This window comes from Procambarus clarkii, chromosome 24 (genome assembly GCF_040958095.1).
Source record: "Procambarus clarkii isolate CNS0578487 chromosome 24, FALCON_Pclarkii_2.0, whole genome shotgun sequence".
NCBI lineage: Eukaryota > Metazoa > Arthropoda > Malacostraca > Decapoda > Cambaridae > Procambarus > Procambarus clarkii.
The window spans coordinates 16,568,823-16,593,529 of NC_091173.1; the positions used below are offsets into that span (position 1 = coordinate 16,568,823).

Genomic DNA, 24,707 nt, shown 5'->3' on the forward strand with positions numbered 1-24,707 from the left:
ACCACACACAGAGCTGGCAAAGCCACATACGCAAAGCCAGAAAGAAGCTTGAGGCCACAGAGGACTTCTGACACCTGGTACATCAGCCGACGAACTGAGGGTGGTGCGGCCTGCTAGCCTGAGTGGGGTCTCCCCCCCCCCCCTCCCTTTTGTCAGAGGAGGGTGAGGCACTCAGAGCGGGCATGCTAGTTGGATGATATGTTGCTTGTTTTATTGTTTTTCTATTGGGGGAATTCTTTAGCTCTGTTCGGACTTAAGGTGCAATTTTAACCAGTTAAGAGGTTTGTAATGGTTCGCCTACGTTTCTGGAGATATCCCCTGTCAATGGCAGACATAACAAATTCTAAATGTAGAGAGCTCATATGGCCATTGCTCCCTACGCTCCTCTGAGGGGGGCCAGGTTCTGGTTCGTAGTCCCTAGTAGGCACTCAAACTCCAAGGACTGATGGAACCAAACTAATATGACACATATCAGTTTGATAACTTCAGGGAGCTGACGGAGCTCCCTTCAGAAAAGCATTACCATGCTAATACCCTTTCTTAAAACTTAAAGTCACTGCAGGGTATTCTTCATTATTTGCCTAGATTCATTATTACTAAGATTTAGAGGTTAATTCTTGTATATTCTAGTACTGTATACTGTAGATGTAATTGTAAACTTGGTTGGTTAATGTTGAAAAGCCAGTAGAGAACCTATTTAAAATGTGCACTTTTTATGAATAAGGATTCCAGAAATGAAAATTGTGCAGTATTTTAGATACTGACCAATTCAAGCAAAGCTTCCCCAATCTTTTTTTATATATTTAACTTTTACTGATGAACACACACCTTGTTCTGAAAGCTGGGTAATGTTTTGTATGGACTGCTGCAACTGCTTGAGTGCTGGCTTAACACTTTTGACCTGTCCGCTGTTGAGGTTGTGGCACACTAGGAGCACTAGGTAGAATACCTGATGTAAAAAAAGGAAAACTCTCAAAAAAAATTCTAAAATAAAGGTCTTTTTCCTGACCATAGAAGCTTTTCCTCACTATTAAATATTAAAATTCATTCATTCATTATGTTTCACACTTTAATGATGTGGAAAATAGCCCAGAGAAAAAAGGAAATTAATATAGTAAAAGGTTTTACAGTACTGTAGATATTTAAGAAATCAAGCATTGAATGTGATGAAACATCCTTTCTGGTAAGCTCTCAGTAGCTCCCTGTAGTGTACACACTGGTACAGTATAGCCAAACCAAATTATTGACCATAATATTTTTTCTGCCTCTAATTAGCTTCTCAAGTAAAATCTGCTTCTATAATTGGTATGAAGGATAAGAATCCTCCATCATTCTTATCCTTTAATTTTAATACAAGGAAAATATGATGCATAAATAAGTTTAGGTAACTGTTAAGAAATTCGCACTCTGTATAATATTAATGAAATACCGTACTTCTGTAATGGATATATAAAGCAGGTCTCCCATAATGAGGTGCACTTGTTTCATTATAATAATGTACAGGCAGTACTGCTATATCAAATACACAAAGTAGGGTTCCTACCCTGAGGTGTTCCTTCTGTCCTTGTGCTCCATTATACTGTTCAACACTCTGGTTGGCTTGAGCAAGTAAGGTCTGAACTTCTGCAGCTACACGGCCCTCCAAAAGCATCACCTATGGTTATAAAATTGTGTATTTAGAGAAGTTAGTGGTATAAACTTGAACAGTGAACACTTATAAATTACATGAGCAGTGACTTTATTTAAAATAAACATTAGGATGTTGGAGGGTCAAGCATCATTGTCTCCACACTAAGTTTTGGATGTGGATCTAGTGCCACTTGACCCTTACATATTTTCATATAATATGCAGCAGTATGGTATCCACATTCTCTATACGTGGAGCTTTAAGGCCCTTTCTCCCATTGTGATGTCTTAAAAAGGGCTGATGATCAACAGTCTGTTTGAGGAAAAGACAAGGAACTGGGTTGAAGCAATAGGCCAATAAGAAAAGGAACTGCAGCTAAGGCAGCCACAGTAGTGCTAGTAGTACAGTAATATCACATAGCAGCATCCCAGCTGGAGGAAAGAACTAGATTAACTAAAACTGGTTCCAATTGAAATGTATGCAAAAACAACCAGCGTTGAATGTAATGAAATGTCATTTTCTGGGCGAGACCCAGAGGCTCCCTGGAGCTATCAGACTAATATACGCTATACTGTATTAGTCTGGGGCATCGGTCAATGGAGTTCAGCCTACCTGGGACCACGAGCCAAAACCTGGCCCCCCTCAGAGAGGAACAGGGAGCAATGGTCTATGGAAACCCTCATGTGGTTGGGAGAATTCCATGTCTGCCAACAACCAGGGGTTAGGCACCCAGAAAAGTAGGCATAACAAAACAGACCCCACTTGGTAAGAAATTACAACTGAAGACCAAAACGATAGGCAGAACAAAACGATAGGCAAAAACTCGAGGAGAAGATCGAATCAGCCACCTAACAAACCGGACCAATCATCTGAAAGAGGCAGAGCAGCGAGAAAACCCCTGGGTTTGAACACCGAGCAAGCAGAGCATGAAACCAAGGCTGGACCGGCCACCAAGGAGTCAAGAGGACTATTCTCCTCTGGTAAATCTCCAAGCGAGCTAGGACCTGGAGTAACAGTGGAACCAGGGCAAAAAGGTACAGGTAACCCCACCTTGACCAGTCCTACTGAAAAGCATCAACCCCGACAGCCACGCAGTCGGGGGAAGGGCGCCACATACAGTATACCGGGAGACGCCTCAATCACGCCGACACGAAGAGGTCCACCTTTGGGAACCCGTATGTCTGGCAGAGCCAATTGAATGAGTCGGCGTCGACTGTCCATTCCGAGGACAGGGGAATGAACTGAGACAGGCTGTCCGGCAGGACGTTGGACAACCCCCGAACCAGGGAAATGGCCAGGAGAGCCAGACACTGAGAACTCAGCAGACAAGTCACCTGAAGTGACCAGCCCCAAAGAGCCAAGGACCGCATCGAACCCCTCCCCCCCTCGGTTCTGGCAATGAACCACCGGGGAGCAGTCCGAATGGATCTGGACCTTCGATTCGCGAGCGACCAGAATCTCCGAAGCGACATCCACACCGCAGGCGAACTCCCACACCATGCTGTGGGCCCAATGTAACGACGGACCCCACTGCCCCTGGCTGGCCTGATGAGCACTGAGAACAAGAAACAGGAACTGGAGTCACACGACCAAGCTTCAAGTACATCAGCCAAGAACTGGGGTATGGGGTAGCCGGCGGGAGGGTTCTGGGGCTCCCCCTTCCCCCTCCCGGGAAGGGGTAGCCGGCGGGAGGGTTCTGGGGCTCCACCTTCCCCCCTCCCAGGAAGGGGAAATGGGGAGCTGCACAGACGGCAGCACAGCATGTGATGATGTCATGCTCATTTGCTTGTTTTTCTTTGGGGTGCTCTATCCACTCGTTTGACTTTTAACAGTAGTTTAAACCAGAATATTGGTTTGTTTTGGGATGCTTACCTTTCTTGGTGCCTGACCCGGTCAATGGCAGGCATAGAATGCTCAAAATCACATGTGAAATTTTATAGGCCATTGCTCCTTGTGCCTCTCTGAGGGGGCAGGTTCTGGCTTGTAGTCCCTGTAGGCCTAAGAATGCCATTCACACTGACTGATGCCAAAGTCTAATATATCTAGATCAGCCTGGATAAGCTCCGGGGAGCTGAAGGAGCTCCCCCCAGAAAATATGTACATGTCTCAAGCTTCAAGAAGCCACCCATTGAGATAAAGGTTCAAACAAGGGAACCTCCCCCTTCCCAAATTATGACAAATCACAAACCCAAGAGTGAAACTATCTCAACCCTACAGAAAAAAAGTAGGATACAAGTGGGATAATTGTAAGGGCAAGACCATGACTGGCAACCCTCCAAGCCACAGGTTTAGCATGTACAAGTCACCTGGATGTTTCACCAAACTGCCAAGCACCAAAATGGTTTGCCAAACTGCCAAGCATCAGGATGGTTTGCCAAACTGCCAAGCAACTGGTTGGTGTGCCAAACTGCCAGCAACTGGTTGGTGTGCCAAACTGCCAAGACTATTAATTAAAGACGTACACTAACACAAAGCTACAACACTTGCATCAGTGTGCCACGTGATACTCTGTCTCACAATACTGGGAGTCAAGTTTCAAATGTTGGCATTCAGTCCAATCATCTAGTGCATACTACTCTAAGTGCTGTGGATTAATTGTTCTTTTGTTATAATTAAATATAAGCACACAAAACAATTCAGCAGTTCTTCTGTGTACACCTAGGTAAAATGTCAACCCATAAAAGAAGGCGATATTATACACCTACTTAAGCTATGAGATACTGAGATATTGAACAAAAGCATGATGCTTGTTGTAACCTGGTCCTTGCAAGTATTGTCCATTCTATTCCCATGTCCTACATTTACCCAGTGATTTTGAGCCAGTCTTCCTCGCATACAGTATTTCCATCCATTTAAGGTTTAGGGATTGGTTAGGATTTCTGGTGAGGTTCCCATAACTTTCACAACATTGACATATATAGGTGTCTGGAAGCTTCAGCTGTTCAGGGTTCAAGTCCTGGCCTACTTTGAAGACTCTTTGATATGGGCTTCCAGTTGCTGATCTTTTCTGTCAGTCAGGGATTTGATATTTCACATGGTGGCACAGTTCAGGTTCATTGACAACTTCTTGTAGTCCCAGTTCACACTCATATATTGTTGTTTGTGGCTCGGGTTCGTTTGGGATACCAGGATAGTTGCCCCTCTCCTTTCTGGAGTCTGTATTGCACAAGTTGATCCCAAATCTTAGTATAGTGCTTGGCAGGCACTTGATTTCCTGTAGAAATCTTGAGCATATGCTGAGTCACCTGAACTTTGTCTGAGTGGTTTATATCCAGTGCCAAATGGTGTGGAATGTGCAATATGAATTTCTTAAGTGGTCACTGCTTTCCTGGCTCTGGGACAAACTGTGTGCGCGCTTCATTAGGCCTGAAGGTTCTCCTAGTTTAGTATTTTCCCCTAACAAATCTAAAAGACACATGTAAAGGTGATTTGTCACAGCAGCGATGAGTCAAGTCAACGGCAGCCATATCAAATGTAGTAACACAAGGCAATTGGCCTTTAGAAAACACATTACAAGCTATCATTGAAAGACAAAGAAAGATTTTTCAGCATCACAAAGCTGTTATTAAATCTGCAAAGAGGAATCCTCAAGTTCTTTTAGTCTAATTTCCCAGACAGCCATCAGAGGAAATTCAAATGAATCAGCTGGAAGTAAGAGATCATCAAGTTTGCACATCATCATCAAAGATATCACGGACACCTTGTTAGGTTTGCTAAGGAAGAGGAGTAACATTTTCAATATCAATGAAAATCAAGAGAAGCTGCGTTAAGTCAACCATCGTATGAGGTGGTTGCTAGACTCGGCATGCCATCCCTGGACATTTAATTCCGATAGGCACTATGTTACAGAAAGCACTACAATAAAACACTAGGTAAGTAAAAGCGTTTACATAGTTCAAAAAAGTTGGCCACTATCAATTTACTCACACACATAATGTGAACATTATTAGTTTTTGTGTGATAATTTCACATTTTATGTAGTTAGGCTAATGTTAACTTAATAGTGTGATTAAGATTTGTTATTCAGCCAGCCATATTTTTATTGTTGATCTTTGTTTATTATGTCTCTACATGATGATTGTGCCATATTTACTTAGTAAGTGATTATATTTACTAGTTGACAAGGAACCAGCTGAAGTGAAATTTATTGCCATTATAAGTGGGTTTTAATGTTTATTTTATGGACAGGAGCTACATAGTGGTGATATAAAAATGTGATAATACAATACTTAATTATAAACAGTGGGAGGGATTGGACCTTTTACTATAGTACTGTATATATTTTGGGTTTCTGGCATACGAAATAGTAAGAATACACAAAATACTACAACAATCTCTTTTAAATACATGAGTCCCTGTCATTATTCTTCAAAGTGATACAAGCACTCACCATAATTTTGCTTAAAAGGAATAGCAGCTGTGTGTAGGCAACACCCTGAATATGACAGTATTCCAGGCCCATTTGCAAAAGACCACCAGCTGTTGCATAGTCAAATTCCACTAGCCCTAATTGCTGTAAATGACATTAAAGTTATTAAGAATTCTGAATACTTTAAATAAAAAGAAAAAATTATTATTTTACTAGTTAAATTATATAACTACAACTGTATAAATTTGTCTTCTTCTTTTATTTTGGAGGTTTTAATTAATTCATTAATTATAATACCTATAACATTACAATTCATTACATGAAAACATTAAACTGGCTACAAAAATGATCAAATGGTGAATGTAATAAAACACTACTTTTTGGGTGGTTCCTCAGTAGCCTCCTTGAACTTAAGTGCTACTGCAATATCATGGAGCCTTTGGATCATACCAAACCCTTGAGACTTATGTAAGCCTACCTGGAACCAGCAACAAAATCTGGTTCACTCAAATTGGTGAGGGAAGAATGGGTGTCAAGAGATTGACTAAAAAATTGAGGAAACTGTCCAGAAGATCCAGGAAAAAAAAAAGCTCAAAAGAAAGAAATGAAAAGGGGGAAAACAAGGCAAACAATAAGCAGCAACAAGTAAACAACTCCAGCACAATTTGCCTGGCTTCACCAGGACAGGGGATAACCCAGGTCACCTGGGGTCCAAATCTGCCACCTGACTCACTTTTGAACTGCCAATACAAAACCCAAAATCCCATGGTAATGAAGGGAACAACAATACTGGAATGGAGAGCAATTTAGGAATCGCCCAGAAAGGGGTACAGTATTTTGTTACATTTAATGCTTGATTTCTGACCAACAAAACACTTATAGAAGGAGAAAGAGTTTGGCTTAAAATAAGAGAAGGCTAAAATGAGGAGAATGATCACCTAGACCAAAAAAACAGAACCAATGCTCAGAAGTTATATGAAGCCAAGTAAGAATCACTTAACACAATCCAACCAGACACAAAAATTACACACTAGCATACAGCTAGCTGTATCAGCCCCTCATCAACCAGCCTAACACTGGCAATGAAGTCCCAAGCACAAGTGTATCTGGAGACAAGTATACTCAAAATGTCAACTAATTCCCTGTAGAGTAGATAACTCTGGTGGAGAAAGGGAAATACATATCAACAGCCTGGGAACATGTAATGTGAGGGCGGTATAAATACATTGGTGAAGCAAAAATAGGAAAAAATAACAAATTACTGTATATAATAGCCCCCACACACGACAGTTACACCAAGGAAACCCAATACCAGTTAACTTAAAAAAGCAGCAAAAAGACCCCATCTGGGGCGGTATGACCTGAACAGTACCTGGAGAATGAAAGAGGCAGGTGGCTGATTGGTACCCCAGGCCTGCCACCTGGTACCAGCTGGTCAAACTAATGCTGAAGTTTTTCACTCATTGCCAACAATCATTTGCCATGTTATCTTCTTTTCATTTCTTACCTTTGAACAGTGGTCTGTTTTGTTTCTCCTGGACTTTCTTCAATGGTTCTCTCATTATAAGTAAATCTCTGATTTTCAATTTTCCCTTGCCACGTTGAGTAATTTGTGTATATCTCTGGGGGCCTGGTATAATCTGAAGGCTCTAGTGCTAGCTTCTAAGCCTCAAATTATATTTTTGTCAGACGGAGCTTTTAACTCCATCTAAACTGATTCTGAAATGAGAAGACTGTTCCAGGAATTGATAACTTTGCATAAAATGACAAAATTAAACTTACAGCCGTTTGAAAGATTAGACGACAATGCCAATACACACTCTGTCGAGATAACTCAATTGCACGACGTAACAAAGATTTCGCATTGCTAGCACCTCCAGTCTGCTCATATAATTTTGCCAGTTCACTTGCAGCCTCAAATCGTACATCATCAAATCCAGCAATATTCATGGACAAGGTCCACTGTTGGAAAAAAGATATCATTAAATCATTTATCAGGAGTAATTTTTTCCATAATCAAACTGCAGTATTATCTAACTAAGGCCTCTGTAAGAATGTATTGTATACAGTGAGTCAGTGGCAGTATTAGGTAGCTAAGACTATAACCAAATTTTTTTTTAAATAACATTTACAATTTTTGAAAAATTTCCGTTATCAATAAATTATGTTTGGAGACTATTTTGTCAAATTGCTATGACAGGTTTACTTTTTTTAAATGCTTCACATTGCTTGTTGGATTTTTTTTTTTGACAAAGCTATAAATTGCCATCCACACTTCCATGGAAATAAACATAAGGAATGTTGTATAAGGAATGAGTGACCATAACCAAATCATATTTCATCAACTGCACCCATACAGCCATTGCACCAGAAACTCCACTGTTCAGTATTAGTAATGAGAAACAGATGTGGGAGTACATCACAGTTGTGTAATGTCAATGTTCTATAGTTTGTTAGAGAACAAACGAAAGGGTGTCAAAGGAAGCCTAGTGCACTCTCAAGAGTATTATGAGAATTGTCTGAATAATGAACCCCTACCTTACCAAAGGATTGTGAATAGGTTTGCCTGTGGTCAGGGTCAGGATAATGAGGTCCCTCTTGGCTAACTACTAACTTTCCCAGAATGTAACCCACAACAATTGTTTAACTCCCAGATCTATCTACTACTAGATGAACAAAGCATCAAGTGAAATGTAACATGCCCATCTATCTCTGTCCTACTCTGGAATTGAATTTGGGAACGTCGGTTATAAGCCAACAATATGGACCATTGCACAGTAGGATGTTGGGATACATTGGTCCATCAGGTGCTGTTCTATTGAGATGCAGGCCCATAGGCCAATGTTCCGTTTGGATAAATTAATACATAATTTACCTGAAGTTACCTGAGGGCCACAATCTCTCTAGTGGCCTTGATGGAGACAGGAAGCCGGCAGCTTGTCAAAGATATCCCCTTGTTCCTGAAGTAAAAGTTTAATGCCATCAGCATTTGGTGTTCTCAGCAGTCACTCATCCAAGTACTAACCAAACTCAATGCTGCTTAACTTCATTGATTGGACGAGAAGTGGTGTTTTTAATGTGGTACAGTATTCATGAGTAGCGCAGTATTAAATTTGTGTATCCTGTATCTAAATATAACACATGGAATGGGTGTCTTCTAAAAAGTGCAGAGCCCTATGGGTGTGTATTCAACATATTCACAATCCTTAGGTTAGGTAGGGGTTCATTACTCGGACAATTGTAAAATTACTCTTGAACAAGCATAGTGCAATCTGATATAGTCCACTTCCAATGATATGTGAAATGTTATTGTGATTACTGATTGCAGTCCCCGACTGCTCATTGAATGACAGTTTTGGAGAGTTGGGTGGTGCTCGGCACTTGCCTTTCTGGGAAGAGCCAGAAGTTGCCAAGCATACACAGTGCTATATGTTTACCTGCTATAAGGCAAAGTTACTATCCCATGACAGTTGACATCTTAACCATAAGGCTTAGAGTTTTACCCTGATAAGGGTTCTCTGGACACGTTTCCTGTGCTGTCATGGCCCCTAAATCAATAATAACACACTTAGGTTTCAATAAAATTAATGTGCAGTTGAAATGTGATATATTATCGAAACCGAGGTAATACCCACTGCCTGTTCCAGGTGATCCTGAGCCAGCTGTGTGTTGTTCGTGTACTGTATGAGAAGGTTTGCCAGTTGAAGGTGGGTGCGAGCCTCAACCTTAGGTGGAGGGCGGAAGGTCAGTACTGCTTGCAGGCACTGCAGGCAACTCTTGATGTTGGCGGGCTCTTGGGTTCGAAACCTCTCGGCCAGTGCTAGCAGGGACAGGTAATATGCATCTTGAGAATTGGCCATAGCCTCGACTTGAGGAGGTGTGGCGAGGCTCTCCAACAACCCAGAGAGACGCTCCTCCCGCGACCCAGTAAAGTGTAAACAATCAGCTTTCGAGACTAGTCGAAATTATCTAGATCGTCCACAAGGTCAACTAAAAATATAACAATACGCACTACAATTTATTCACGTCAAATGTTAGGATATAACTAAAAAAGTAAATTGGTGCTATGTTATGTTTAAATGGAGATATTTTGGCGAAAATTAAACATAGTGTGGATGTGAACGCGTCTCAGGTAGCAGGAAAACATACATCCTATTGACCATTAATGTTGGTTCTCACTCGCGGTCGCTCATCTTCTCTCCTACGTGGAGTTGTGTGAGTCCACCGAGGACACTAGACTTGTATATCATGCGCGCATGTGGCCACATAGTGATTTGTGGAGACAGGAGAGGGAAGTATTAAAAGGTGAGTGTTGTGTTGGGCCGTGGGCGGTGTGGTAGTGCAGGCGTCAGCTGACCTACACTGGGCAAAATTCCTGTTTTGATGATGTAGCTCCATAAGTCTCTGTTCAAGCACAGAATGGTAGTCACTCCCAATGGGGGTTAGGCCTGGATATGGGGAGTGTTTTTGGGCTCACAAGTGGGGTAGACCTACGACCGGTGCCATGGGTGTAAAGTGATGTTCAAGCTGCTTGAATGGAGGGGATGGAACACTTGCCACTCCTTCTATTATCTACCTCTGCTCACTACTGGACATATTTTGTCTTCTCCGTGTTTCTTTAGGTTGTCAAGCTTTCCTGTTAAACTATGAATATTAGCCAGCCCTCAGTGAGCTGATGAATGATTAGGTGCTCCCAATACATTCTGGCAGGTTTTATTACAAGTTGCTCCATTTCTAATTCACTCAAAACCTGAAGTTACTGTCTATCCTAACCCAACTTATCCTTTAATTACCTCAGAAATTGCTGTGGATCATTGTGGATTCATTGACCCTTATCAGCATTATCAAAGACAGAGTTGAAATGGTTACAAGTTTTGTTGTTTAAGATTCGCTACTTGGAACAAGAAGTTCCAAGTAGCACAGGCTATGGTGAGCCCGTAGTGGACTTACCTGGCACAGGAGCGGGGCTGTAACTGGTACAAGTTTTTGTGCTGCTGGATATATATAGCTGGGGATGAGGTGAAGATGAAGCACCTTAGTTATGGGCTAATAGGTCCATTGCACCTTACCAATCTCCTATGTTTCCATGATGGTTGGGGACAATATTTGTATGTTTTGTCATGCTCTCGAAGATGGCAGAGTGTAATTTCCCTGCTCTGGTGGACTGTGACTACTTATGGGAGCCCATGAAACCTAATAAAAATTAGATTTGATAATTTGATATAAAAAATTTTCTCTTGATATAAAAAATTATAATAATAATAATTCATTGTGTTAAGGGAAGAGACAGCCAGTGTATATATGTACATGTTAGGCCTCTATCAAGGTCAGTACAATGTGCCTACAATGTAAATGTAATATACATATACTGGTGATACTCTTGTTATCTTTCAAAGTCCAGCCACTTTGACTGGACGGTAGAGCGTCAGTCTCGCTTCATGCAGTTCGGCGTTCAATCCCTGACCGTCCAAGTAGTTGGGTACCATTCCTTCTCCCCGTCCCATCCCAAATCCTCCTCCTGATCCCTTCCAAGTGCTATATAGTCTAATGGCTTGGTGCTTTCCCCTGATAATTCCCTCCCTCCCTCCATGATGGCTGGGGCAATATATATTATATATTTAGTCATGCTCTCGAAGATGGCAGAGTGTAATTTAGTGTTAGTTGGCTGTTGATAGTTGGCTTGGTTTGCTTGATATACTGTATAATGCTTCACCGATGACCAGTCATCTATTGTTGACAATAGAAGGTTGGACATCGGAGAAATATGCAGAAATATGTTTCAATAACACTGACGGTGCTTGTATAACACAAAAACCTCAAGGAGGCTAAACAAAATGTTGAAAGAAAACATTTGAAGGAAATTTATGAAATCTGCAGCCATCAAGCACTCCAATAAAGTTGAAAAGAATTATTGAACTCTCAGTTTTGCATTACAACATAATAAATTGGGAAAGGCTAAATGCCTAACATATCTTTTGTGACGGGTTGTGGTATCGCAGCTATACTGAACCAAGATGGTATGGCTCTCCCTCACACAAATAAAAAAAAAAATGCTGCTGCTATTGGCAGCAGTGTGTAAGTCGCAGGTGGAAACAAATGAAAATCATCAAATAAATAATTAAACAATTTGCTGAAATAGTAATAAACAAATATGGCACATGACAATACTTGGCTATCATGTAATGCAAAGGTGAACAAGTTAGTATGACCTTAAATGCAAAAATAAACTACAGTACTGTATAAGCAATGAATAAAAGCATAAAGATATACTGGTGTACTGAAGACAGCTACCATACCACTATGGCATCAGTCACACGACGTTGGCTGGAGGCGGACGACGGGTGAGAGACACGAAAGTGATCCTAGAGCACTAAGGGAGAGACTGGCTCTCCATGGAGGCAGCGCCCTTTATATAGTCCGGCGGTGATGACTCATCCAGTGTCAACGCAAGGTGGACATCTGGTCAACTAGCAAACTGCTCGCTGTGACTGGCAGTGCCTTTGTGTTGAGCTGCACCACTGCCAGTTGAAGGCGGCTAACTGCTTGTTTGTGGGGGAAAACTACCGGTTAGCAGAGACGCCCGGCTTGCCTCTTGAGTCGTACTAGGCCGTGCCAGGAGTGATGACTCGTTTGGGCAGGTGTAGATGTAGACTTCCAGTGCAGAGGTATTGAAGGTGAAGGGAAAAGGCAGTTCCACTGCAATGCAGGGGATTCACGTGACACTTTCCACTGTGTATCTTTGTTTTGATAATTCATTACAAATGAAACATCATTTTAGTCAACTGTGCTACTCTACTTGATGTTTCTGAATATCATAATCAGCAATTTGTACTCTGTTCAATCAAATTTAATCAAATGATAGAAAATTATTTGCTAAATCCAGAAAATAAAAATATTAAATTGATTTTATACCCATAACCAGGCCTTAACCTTAGTCCAGTACAATACAGTACTTGCAAGCAACTTGTACAGGTAATCAATATTATTTATGTACTATATTTATTGCAGGTGAACATTCTCCATTTAGTCATTATTTCCTGCTGAAACACCCAGACTCCCAACAGCTTCTTCGGATGGTTTCTCACCTATAATGTCCAATATGGATTTTGAGAGTCCTGACGTAGAGAAGGAGTTTCCTGGTCTCTACGCTTCTGAGTCCTCTAGGCGCAGCGATAGTGATTGTGAGTGTTCATAGCAACAAAACCTATTTATTGATTTTTTTATTATGATTCAGTAGCATGTTACTAATAAGAGTTGGTCAGTAATAAAGATTCGGGATGATTAGAGATGTATTTGGACACATTAAGTAACTCATTAATATGCTGGCATTCCTCAAAGTGTCTTGATTACTGGTATTATTATTACTACACATGATTAAATATTTTATTGACATTTCATTTTTGTAAATAAGATTAAGAATAACTGAAAAGCAAGAGTTTGAAACTTGACATTTTATGGCACGGAAGTAGTTACTCATGCAGCATACAGCTAGATTTAAATAATAAGTACTCATCAAACGTTCCTGATCTGTTTTCAGAATTATTTTTAAATCTGTTCCAGTAGAAGTTGATAAGAATGATAATGGACTGTTAATTCTTCATGAGTTAAGGTGATAATATCCTCTGTTTCAATTAATAGAACAGTTTGATTATTATATCTCCAAGGTACATAGTAGACTATGAACAGACCTCACTCGTGCAATGTATTGTGACAGCATCGTCGTCAGAAATAACAGGCAGAGTCACCAAGGACTGACATTGGGGGGGGGGGGCCAATAGAGGGGGATGGCAAATGTCCCAATGACTGGAAACAAGCTGACAAAGATCAAATTTTTTATTACCATAATGTACATATAAAATATTTACAGTGGCACCTCGACTTACGGCTACCCCTACTTAGGAATTTTTCTAGTTACGACGTAAATTTTGTCGGAAAATGTGACTTGACTTACGACCTTTGCCTCGACTAGCAACTTTGTTGATACGCGTTTGGGTCGACCGAGCGAGTAGTTCCTGTGGCACAGGCTGACCCAGCCTCAGTTTACCAGAGTCGCCTGCTTAGTGATGATCTCGCTTGTAAAGAATTCCAATATCTTTGTGCTTTTTTGTTTTTTGAACATAAAACTAATTATTATATATCATGCCAAGGGTCCCAAGAAAGTCAGTGGTAAGGTTCAATCTAAGAAAACACACATATGATGATGACCATAGAGGAAAAAAAAAAAGATATTGGTGAACATGAAGATGGTGTGTGCGGATTGTTGATCTAGCTAGGCAGAACAGTACAACAAATCCATGTCAACGATATCCACCATACTTGCTAAGAAAAGGGACATTATGAGTGCTAAAGTGGCACAAGGTGTATCAATAATCACGAAAAATAGAACACAAACACTTGAGGATGTTGAAAAGTTATCATTAATTTGGATACACAACAAAAAGTTAGTGGGTGATAGCGTTTCAGAGGCCATCATTTGTGAAAAAGCAAGGCTATTGCATGAAGATCTTATAAAGAAAACCCTTAGAACGAGTGATGCAGATACAAGAGAGTTTAAGGCGAGAAGAGGATGGTTTGAGAAATTTAGAAAAAGAAGTTGACATAGTGCTCTGAGAGTTGAGTGTTGTGAGTTGGTGGAGGAACACAGCGAAGAACTGACCACCGAGAACTCCAAGTCCTTCACAAGGAGCAGCAACAAGAGGCAGCTGAGGAAATTTCTTCAGGGAAGGAGGAGGCAGTAGAGAATGTCCCTTCTTCAACAATTAAGAAAATGTGTTCAATATGGGAAGAACTGCAAACTTTTGCTCAAACGAATCACCCAAATCAAGCTGCAGTAGGCCGTTGCCTTAACCTTTTTAATGACAGTGTGATGCATCACTACAGAGAAATGTTAAAACGTAGGGAAAACAAATCTCTATGGAAAGATTTTTAGTGAGGAAAACAAGCAGTGAGCCACAAGCAGGTCCTAGTCGTATGCAGGCAAAATGTGCCAGAGAGAGTACCCCAGAAAAGTCATCACTGCCTGATGTTATAATGGGACTCCCCTTCTAAACACTAACACCTCTTCTTTCCCCTCTCTTCACCGTCTTCCATACGCCAACAAGAGTCCTCATTCAAGGTGACATATTACCTTGAATACTATATTGTAGCTTGTACAAAATGAGTGTTATTCGGTATAAAATGTATTTTTAAGTTAATATTTTTGAGGGTGTGGAACGGATTAATTCAGTTTACATTATTTCTTATGGGAAAATTTGTTTCGACTTACAAAATTAAGTGAAATTGCAGTACAGTACTCAGTAATTGTAATATGTGGCAGGGAAAAATCAGATAGTAAATGTAATGAAATGCCTTTTTCTAGTGAGATCCTGAGCAGCTCCCTTGTACTGTGTGCTGATTAAGCTATGTCTTAGGGAGAAGTACTAGGTCTCTGAAACACCCTGCCATACTGCATGCCAGGATTGAAATCTGATTCACTATGAAGCAAAGGGAGCTTGGGGATCAGAGAAATACCCCTCTAGAAAGCATAAGTGCAACAAAACAAAGAACTGCTGGAACAAATTTAGGATTAATCCTGTTCTTTTGGGCACAGGAGAAGGTAAAGAATCCAACAGGCATGTTCCAAGGGTACAAGGGAGAACTGAAGTAGGCTCCACAGCCTCTTTTAAAGACCTCTTAGAGAAAGTGGCTCCTAAAGCTGAATCCAGCAACTCTAAACCCACATCCAAACCAAGATTAAAAGCCATAAAATTTAATAGACATACCAGCTGCCCAGTGGTATAGAAAACTGGCGAAGGGGTTGAGAGAAGCTGTTTTTAAAAACCGTCCAGTTTTTAAGTAGACTTTAAGTAGACTGCCTCTATTGTCCAGTCCACTTGGACTGGATGGTAGAGACAAGGCCCGGATAGATTTAGCAGAATTCCACATAGAATCAGCTTTGTTCCATATAGTATTGCATACAGTATACAATACTTAAATTTTTTTTAATTACTTTATTAATATTATTTGTATATTTTCTTGGCCCCTCAGAAGTTCTGGTTCCAAGAAGCCTTGGTATTTCTACTTTATCGGTGGGCCTGCTAACAGAGAATGGTTACACAATAGGTCATTCTGTATAGAGCACCCACCAGTATACTATTGACTGGTGCTATATATGACCCATTACATAACCATTCCCTGTTGTTCCCAGAAGCAGCACTGACAAAATGTTTTATAAATTGTGGTCCCTACTTTGTATTTGGCATTTTCTTCACATGAACATTTACATTAATTTTTACTTTAGATACTTATTTTTTTTAGGTTAATATTTTTCAAAAGAATTTAATTTCAGCTTAGCAATTACAGTACTGTGCATATTTTGGAAGTAAAACCACAGTACGTGTATATATATTTTTGTAAATTAAACTCTGGTACAGTGCACATGAATGCAGTGTGATCGGTGAAAACGGTTTCTTCTTCAACTTCTAGTTCAATTTCCTTGTACTTACATATAAAGAGGAAGTAATTTCTTACTTATGTTGTCCTCGACTCCAGAAGGATTTAAGGAAATTTTGCAGTTTCATAAGCTTTTCATGTACTGTACTGTAAATCATGGTTTATGTTCCCTTGAATGTTGCCAATGCATGGAACTAAGTATGTTGAAGCATGTGAACTTTTTGGCTGTGATATATCTACATGTAGCTAACTGGAAACACATCAGTTGTCCTTGTTTAAATCTGTACTTTTTGTGGTGGGGACAATACAGTTCACTGTTTCTTGTTACACAGTGCATCAGTAAGACAATAAATTCAAATCCTCTTGATATTATTTCTGATTATTGGGTATTACCTACCATTTTACATGTATAAGAGTAGTGTTCACAAAATGTAAACATAGCACTTAGCTTGATGCAAGCAATCAGTTTAGTTTTTAAAGCCTCTTACTAAACATTCAAGACAGTTATTCTTTGAGAAATTAAAAGAAATATCAGGGAACAATGTAAATTTGTTTTCATATATACAGTACTAACTTTTTTCACATGTAAGTTGATTATTACAGTACTTATTGCTTGCTTTGTTATACAGTATTCATAATCTTTGTTATCATTAATCCTTCCCAGCCCATTCTTGTTTTCTAGTTGCTTTGTCCCATACTGAAATTTTAAAGCTGCCTGTGATAATAGCATGAGAAGTTGGTTTGTCAGCTGTTACAGTCACTCAAAGCATTGCCTATTCATTGCATAATTGAAAACAAAAGAACACTGCAGCATCACAAGATTATAACTGAATTGACATCAAATACGGTTGTCTTTATTTTAGTTGACAACTAATAAGCCAGAGAATATAAATGTGTTCTGTAACAAAAAGATTAAAAGGGCTTGGGAGTAAATAACTTTAAGAACAGATTACAGGTCAGCTGCAGGTAAATTACTTGGCAAAATTACTCGACCAGTCACATTTGTTAAAATTTAACTTCATTCTGAGGTAAATATATTCACTAGGGCATCTTGAGTTTATTATTATTTGAATTGCAGTGCTCTTCATCAGCCCAAACAAGTATTGAAAAATTTGATTGTGTAGCAGTGATGGATACTTTATATTTCAAAGTACAGTACTGTAAATAATGCTGGCTAATTTATATTTCTCAACAAACCTCTTCCAAGGTTGTTGTTACAATGTTTAAATTCATTATAACCCAGAAAATGTTTTTCATGGTCACAATATTATAATACAGTATTCATGTTAAGAATTCTTCATAGCTGTGGATGCTCTGTATACAGTTGACAAGACCAGTCAGCCCCCCCCCCTCCCCTTCAGATTCTTTCAGTTCATGTTCTTGTAACAGATTGGTAACTATTATACCTGGGTATTATGAGCTGTTTTAAAGGAGGTTTTAATGTGTTTTTCCGTGTTTTATAAGCATCTTTGACTTGATCTGCACAATGTGTGTGGTTTTTCTTACTGTGTTTGTCTACCCCTAACAGTGTAAGCACGAGACTGAGTTGCAGAGGTGATATGCTTGATGATCTAATTTGCATGTCACTCGTAAGGTAGAGCAGGTAATGTAGTCTTGACATTTACTGGGTCTCGGGCATAGTTGTAGAACTTGTGTGTGCATCAAAACCTCTGTATTTAATTCTGTAGTTTGTCTATCTGGTTGAGGTGATTGGGATCATACTTACAGGCTTTCTTTCTGTCTGTACAGCTCAGTCATACACTTTAAACGTGTTCATCATTATTTATATCTTCGGTATATTCTCTCCTATGTTGCCATGGGTACTATCTGCTTAGCCCACCAAAATTCTCACTCCAGTTATTAGCATTGTTCATTAGTTGAGGTATTTTCAAAGTACAGTACTCTGTCACAAATGTAATCTTGTTTATCCTTGTAATATTTTTTATCCTTGTAATATTTTATTATGTATGAGTCTGTCAGAGTGTATTTGATTTCTTTGCGTGACATCTACTAGAGTGTTATTGATCACATGTTCTCAGTTATGTTCTCTACTATAGCTGTAAGATATCATCACCTTGTTTGAATTAATTTATTTTCCTTGTAGTACTCCATACTGTATTTTGGTTGTTGTATTATTTGTATCATAATTTCAGACTTTGCATCATGGTGTTATTTTCTCTTTTCATTTTTCATTTTTTTTTTTTTATTAAATCTTCTATAAGTTTGGTTATTTAAATGTTCCACTTACTACATTCTGTTTTCTGTCTTCTGTGTGCTCTCTCTTTAGTACAATATCTCTATAATTCTGTCGATTGAGCGTTTGAATGGTAAAAATATGCAGCAGTGCACGTATAAGAGCAAAATAAATGTGCAGAATTCCCATTATATTTTACAAGCACTGCTGATGAACCTGGAACATATATTAAGAAAAATCAACCATTTTCTGCCTGTTTCCAATACAGGTAAATGAACACTATAAAGTAGACTAGAGATAAGGTAGGTACAGTTGTAAGGAAGTGTTGCAGTATCTCTCATGTGCATCATCAAGAGCATATATGCTTCTTTTTCATGCTTGGCATTTATAGGTGCATGATGCTTCATCACCAAAGAGGTATAAGAGAAAACAATACATTCATTTAATTAGATCAATTAATATGCAAATTAGTGAGAGAAATCTTCGTTCTCAGTCCGTATGTAGAAATGTAGGTTAGATTTAAACTGTTTAATGGTTTATATTAGTAAATTTTCCTAATACTGTATTGGAACTGGCGTTTGTGTCTTATTCCACTTCTCTTACACTGTCTCTTGTGGATGATCTCTCACCATTGCTCTGGTAGAAGTATTGACAGATTATTTGAATGGAAATATAGATATATTGTCTTCTCAGTTGTACTGGTCCTGATGATGCTAGTTTTATTCCAATTTTTCTTTGTCATATTTTTCTTATTCTTTGTATTCTTATTTCTCTTTATTCTCTTTTTGATCATCTTAATCTTCATTGTTATAATCTTTGTTCACTCTTGATTTGTGCAGATTTGGATAATTTATAATTCATATACAGGTACTAATGCAGGTAATGCTTTAAACACCAAAATTAGGCATGGTTTTCTTAATGCAAACCTGCAGTTGTGTTGTGTTCACCTATGTGCTATGTCTTCCAATACGCACATTCCCCAAAAAACAATACATGGACCTCATTATTGATCATATCTGGTATTTTATGCACTTTTTGGGGGGGAGGGGGAAGTGTTTTTAGGGGTGTGGAAAAAAGACAAAACTGTGTTTTGTTTATTGGTGTTGTAAAAGTTACTCTTCTAAGTTGTCTTATTTTAATTCTTCTCTTATTCTGCTTATATTACTTTTTTTGTCATCATATTCTTCCCATACAGTAAGCCTCGGTTCACATCGGGAACGAATACCTGGAAAAATCATATGCTAATTGAAGTTAAACATGTCAAACTTTGTTATACAGGGACATGAGGGAATCATTCAACGGACCTCATGAAATCCCAGAATATTTCCACTCCTTTGTCAATAATACACACACACTCCTACACCACCTACTCCTTCCACTTCTATGTCACTAATATAGTATTACTGAAAACATAAACATGTATTCACCACTATTATATAAATACTTGCCAAGGGATTTAAGATAAGCAAGGGTGGAGTTTTTGTTGGAGATGAGTGGTCGTCAGAGTGGGACTGAACCACCAACCATCGATAGCATGTGTTTGTTGAAGCATCACATGCCATGGGGAATCTACACCATAAGGGGATGTCAACTACAGGAATCGGAAAGAGAGATTTGGGAGTGGATAATTCCAACACTTACACCGGAGGCAGAGTATAAGCAGAGTAACATTGGCAGCATGCGGTATGCTGGGGAAATATAACATCATCATTTAGAAACCTAAATCAGGACTCCCTCAAGGCATTCCACACAATATATGTTAGACTAAAAATGGAATTTGTATCCTATGAAGCTCCAGACCAAAATTGAAAAGTACAGAGATTTGCAACAAGATTGGTGCTAGAACTAAGAGGGGTTAAGCTATAAGGATAGGCTAATGGAACTAAATCTTACAATCCTAGAGAGCAGAAGAAAGAGAATGGATATGATTACAATATACTGAGTGGGAATAGATAAAGTGAACAAGGATTGCCTCTTCAAATTAAGAGAAATTAGGGCATGGAGGACACACACAGAAGCTGGAAATGTCAAATGAGCTGAATGTATGGAAATACATTTAGCTCAAATGTCAGTTGAGCAAGGAAATACAAGTACCCTGTACAGGTAGTCAATACGTTGTAGAAGCCACCTCCATCCATAAATTTAAGGCCAGTTTTGACAAAGAATTTGAACATCTGAATAGTTAAATTGTAATGCAACAGGTACAACAGAGGCATAAAAACCTTGACCACACTTCTTCGTAGATGCTGATGGGTAAGTACTGTACCTGTGTCACACTGCTAGGACCACGTGTGTCACCAATAGCATCACATGTATCACCTGTAGTGCTACCTGTGTTTCACAAGTTGGGCCAGTGCACCACAACTGTAAAGCTATCTATGTCACACCAGTAAGACTACCTGTGTCACACCAGTTACATCACCTGTGTGGTCTAACAGTTTTGTCAGGTTATCTGAAATATCTGGCTTCAGGTCAGGGTGCAAGAGCACAATATCTCAACTGACCTCATGTAAACAGGTAAATTTATGTCAAACCACTGTTAGACCACTGGTATCTTACTAGGTGGGTCACAAGTATCACATTAACTTGACCATATGTACAACATGACAACCTGCATTACAATTAGGCAACATATGGTTGCCTGGCAACCTGTGTTACAATTAGATGGAAAACCTATGTCCCACTATTTATGCGACTAGTATTATGGCAGTTATACCATCAGTGTCACTCCAGTTATTCCACCAGTGTCACTCCAGTTATTCCACCAGTGTCACACCAGCTCTGCCACCAGTGTTGCACCAGCTCTGCCACCAGTATCGCACCAGTGTCGCGCCAGCTCTGCCACCAGTGTTGCACCAGCTCTGCCACCAGTGTCGCACCAGCTCTGCCAACAATGTTGCACCAGCTCTGCCAACAGTGTTGCACCAGTTGTGCCAACAGTGTCACACCTGTTAAAATGCTTGTCAAAAAGCTTTTGACACTGGTCCACGTGAAAGACTGTTGTACAAGATAGAGAACCAGGCTAGAATAATTGGGAAAACACTGAACTGGATAAGTGAGTGTCTGAAGGACAGAAAGCAGTGTGTGTCACAGAGAGGTGGTTTCGAGCTGGAGTAAAGTAACAAATGGGGTCCCACAAGGCTCTGACCTGGGATCACTGCTGTTCCTAATTTATGTGAACAACCTACCCAAGGGAGCGAGTTCAGATATGTTAATGTTTGCAGATGGTGCAAAGCTAAAGAGGAACATGAAAACAAATGAGGACTGCAGAAAGTTACAGGGGGACTTTGACAAACTCCAGGAGTGGTCAGACAAATGATTGCTGGAGTTCAATCCCAACAAGTGTAAGATAATGAGGATAGGAAAGGAGAGAGGAGACCAGAAAGCATCTACACGATATGGGAATGGCAGCTACAGGAATCAAAAAGATAATCTGAATCAGGACTCTTTCAAAGCAATTTACACATCATTTGTTCGACCGGTATTGGAATATGCATCACCATTGTGGAATCTGCACCTTTGTGAAACATAAATCCAAAATTGATAAAGTACAGAGGTTTGCAACAGGATTGGTGTCAGAGCTAAGAGGGCTAAGCTACGAACATGGGCTAATGACACTAAGTCTCTCAATCCTAGAGGATAGAAGGAACAAAGGTAATATGATCACAACTTACAAGATACCATGAGGAATAGAAAAGGTGGACAAGGATAGCCTCTTCAGACTGAGAGAAAGTAGAAGAGGACACAGTCGGAAACTGTAAGTGCAAATGAGCCGAAGTGACGTAAGAAAGTACCTGTACCCTGTATGGGTAAATAATAAATGGAATGCTCTAAAAGAGGATCTTGAGGAAGCCAGTTCCATCCTCAACGTCAAGGCTCGATTCAACGAAGAATTTGAAAGTTGGAATAATTAGGTTGTAACAACGGGTACAAGGCAAGTACGTGAGGCACAGAGAGTTAGACCTCACTCCCCCATAGACACTAATAGGTAAGTAGGTAGTAGGTAAATACACCAGTTATGTCATTGTCAACTAGATATGCCATCAGTGTCATACCAGTTATGCTATCAGTGTCACACTAGGTATGTCACCAGTGCCACACCAGGTCTTCTGCCAGTCAAACAAATTAAGCTGCCAGTGTGAAACCAGTTAAGCCATCATTATCAGACCAGTAATGCTACCAGGTATTCCAACAGTGTCACACCAATTATGCCATGAGTTATTCCACCAGTATCACACCAATTATGCCACACCAATTATACTGCCAGTTTCACATCTCTTGTGCTACCAGTGCCACACCAGTTATGCTATAAGTGTTGCATCCTTTATGCTACAAGTATTGCATCAGTTCTGCCATCAATCTCAAACCTGTTATGCTGCCAGTGTCACGTCAAACCAGTTATACTGCCAGTGCTACACTAATTATGCCACCAGTGTCACACTGGATATGCTCTAAGCATCACAGCCTACATGCTGCCAGTGTCACTGGTATGACACTAGTGTCACACCAGTTATACGATCACCATCACACTGGTTGCATCCCCTGTACCAAACCAGTTTTATTTTCCCTGATTTAATGCTAGTTGAGCCACATGTATCACACAATTTGGATCCGTGTAGTATACCAGCTGTGTGACAGTTGAACTACTGGTAAAGTGGAAGCACTTGTATCAAGTTATACAAGTTAAGTCACACGTCACACTGGACCACCTGTCCAAGACCAGTTTGGTTGTCACATCGAATATCTGTGTCACACCAATTTGGCTGGTTTACATGTGTCACTGCAGTTTGTGCATCTGTCTTCAGCTGGGCCATTCGTATTACCTGTCAGGCTGCATTGTACATGACTCCTGTGTCAACCCCCCCTTTTATCACGTGTCAATCCCCCTGTATCACCTGTGCAAAATTCTTGGTTACCATTGAAATTGAAATAAGTTTATTGAGGTAAAATACGCACAAAGGGATGAGGTAGCTCAAGCTATTCTCACCCCGTCTTGGTTACCATTGACACCAATTTGGACCACCTGTGTCAAACCCGTTTAGACTCGTGCATCAGCCGGACTACCTGTGTTAATTAATTAAGCTTGGTCACGTGTCACATCATGCAGTTAGTAGTGTCATACCAGTTCACTCCGTGTTACTCCAGTTAGGGCCATCTGTAGCACACAGTTGATATGCCCGTATCACGGTAAGTGGATCACCTGTCAAATCTTACTTGTCCACCTGTACGTGTCATGAGCTTAGCCACCTGTGTCATACCAAACATGACTGCATCACGCCTCCCACCCTCGCCCAGTTGCCATGTCTGACATATATGTCCACTTGTGATAAGTCTCTAGTCTTTACATAATACTCTTTTTTTTAATTTGTTATACTGCATCTCGCTTTTCGTTTAAGAATATTTTACGTCTCCAAATTCTATATGGATTTTTTACCAATAAATACAAATACTATACCGGTATTAACTTATTGGTAACTCGTGTTGAAACACCAGGCAGCTATATTTATATTATAATTTGCGGTTTTGAAGAGTTAATTAATTTTCGACAATGACACCGACCAATACCGAACGTAAAATGAATAATGACTTTAAAGGTTTCCGAAAGGTTGATCGTATCAAAGCGAGAGAGAGAAAAAAAGGTTGAGGTTCAACTTGGAGTAATTGGCAACTGTGTCGGTGCCCACATGTGTTGCTACGAGTGACGCCAGTTGTACGATAACCCCAGACACGCACAGTTCTCCCCGTGTGGATATCATTGATTATCCTCGCATTGTGGCACGGTTTTTCTTCCTCCCTGAACAATGGATATTCATGAAGATTGCTCTCGAACCATGGATAGATGGTGCTTTTTGCATTTATTAAGTTGTGCAGTAGTTTTGGGTTCCTAAAACGTAGTGCATGGCGTATTGGTGTAGTAGATGTCCCAACACTACTCTGGAAGATGTTTTGTGGCTCAGATCTCAGCAATAAGGTCCAAGAAGAGGCATGTATGTATTTGAAAACGTTACTTATGTGCATGGTTGTTAAGTACCGCCTTCTAACATCCTGTCAAGTCAACTTTGTTTTGTCAAATAGAGTTGCGAGTA

At 39.9% G+C, this 24,707-nt stretch overlaps 2 protein-coding genes across 8 annotated transcripts in view; one reads left to right on the forward strand and one right to left on the reverse strand.

Moving 5' to 3' along the window:
* Positions 1-9,956, reverse strand: part of Mau2 (Mau2 sister chromatid cohesion factor) — a 29,260-nt gene extending 19,304 nt beyond the window's left edge. The window contains exons 1-6 of one of the 4 annotated variants that reach the window (XM_045747787.2): positions 9,632-9,938; positions 8,872-8,956; positions 7,779-7,958; positions 6,018-6,140; positions 1,544-1,654; positions 829-949 (exon numbers count right to left, since the gene is read on the reverse strand). In XM_045747787.2, the coding sequence (XP_045603743.1) occupies positions 829-949; positions 1,544-1,654; positions 6,018-6,140; positions 7,779-7,946 (523 nt within the window). In that variant the 5' untranslated portion in view covers positions 7,947-7,958; positions 8,872-8,956; positions 9,632-9,938. Of the gene's footprint in view, positions 1-828; positions 950-1,543; positions 1,655-6,017; positions 6,141-7,778; positions 7,959-8,871; positions 8,957-9,631 lie in introns of all 4 variants that reach the window. The other 3 variants (XM_045747788.2, XM_045747786.2, XM_045747785.2) reach the window with 3 other exon arrangements.
* Positions 9,957-10,096: 140 nt separating this feature from the next.
* LOC123761809 (ralA-binding protein 1) overlaps positions 10,097-24,707 on the forward strand; it is a 55,503-nt gene continuing 40,892 nt past the window's right edge. The window contains exons 1-3 of one of the 4 annotated variants that reach the window (XM_069330668.1): positions 10,112-10,301; positions 13,005-13,177; positions 17,956-18,030. Coding sequence is in view for 3 of the 4 variants with exons in the window: in XM_069330665.1 (XP_069186766.1) it covers positions 13,087-13,177 (91 nt within the window). In the remaining variant the exon portion in view is untranslated. Of the gene's footprint in view, positions 10,302-13,004; positions 13,178-17,955; positions 18,031-24,469; positions 24,609-24,707 lie in introns of those variants that run through there. The other 3 variants (XM_069330665.1, XM_069330666.1, XM_069330667.1) reach the window with 3 other exon arrangements.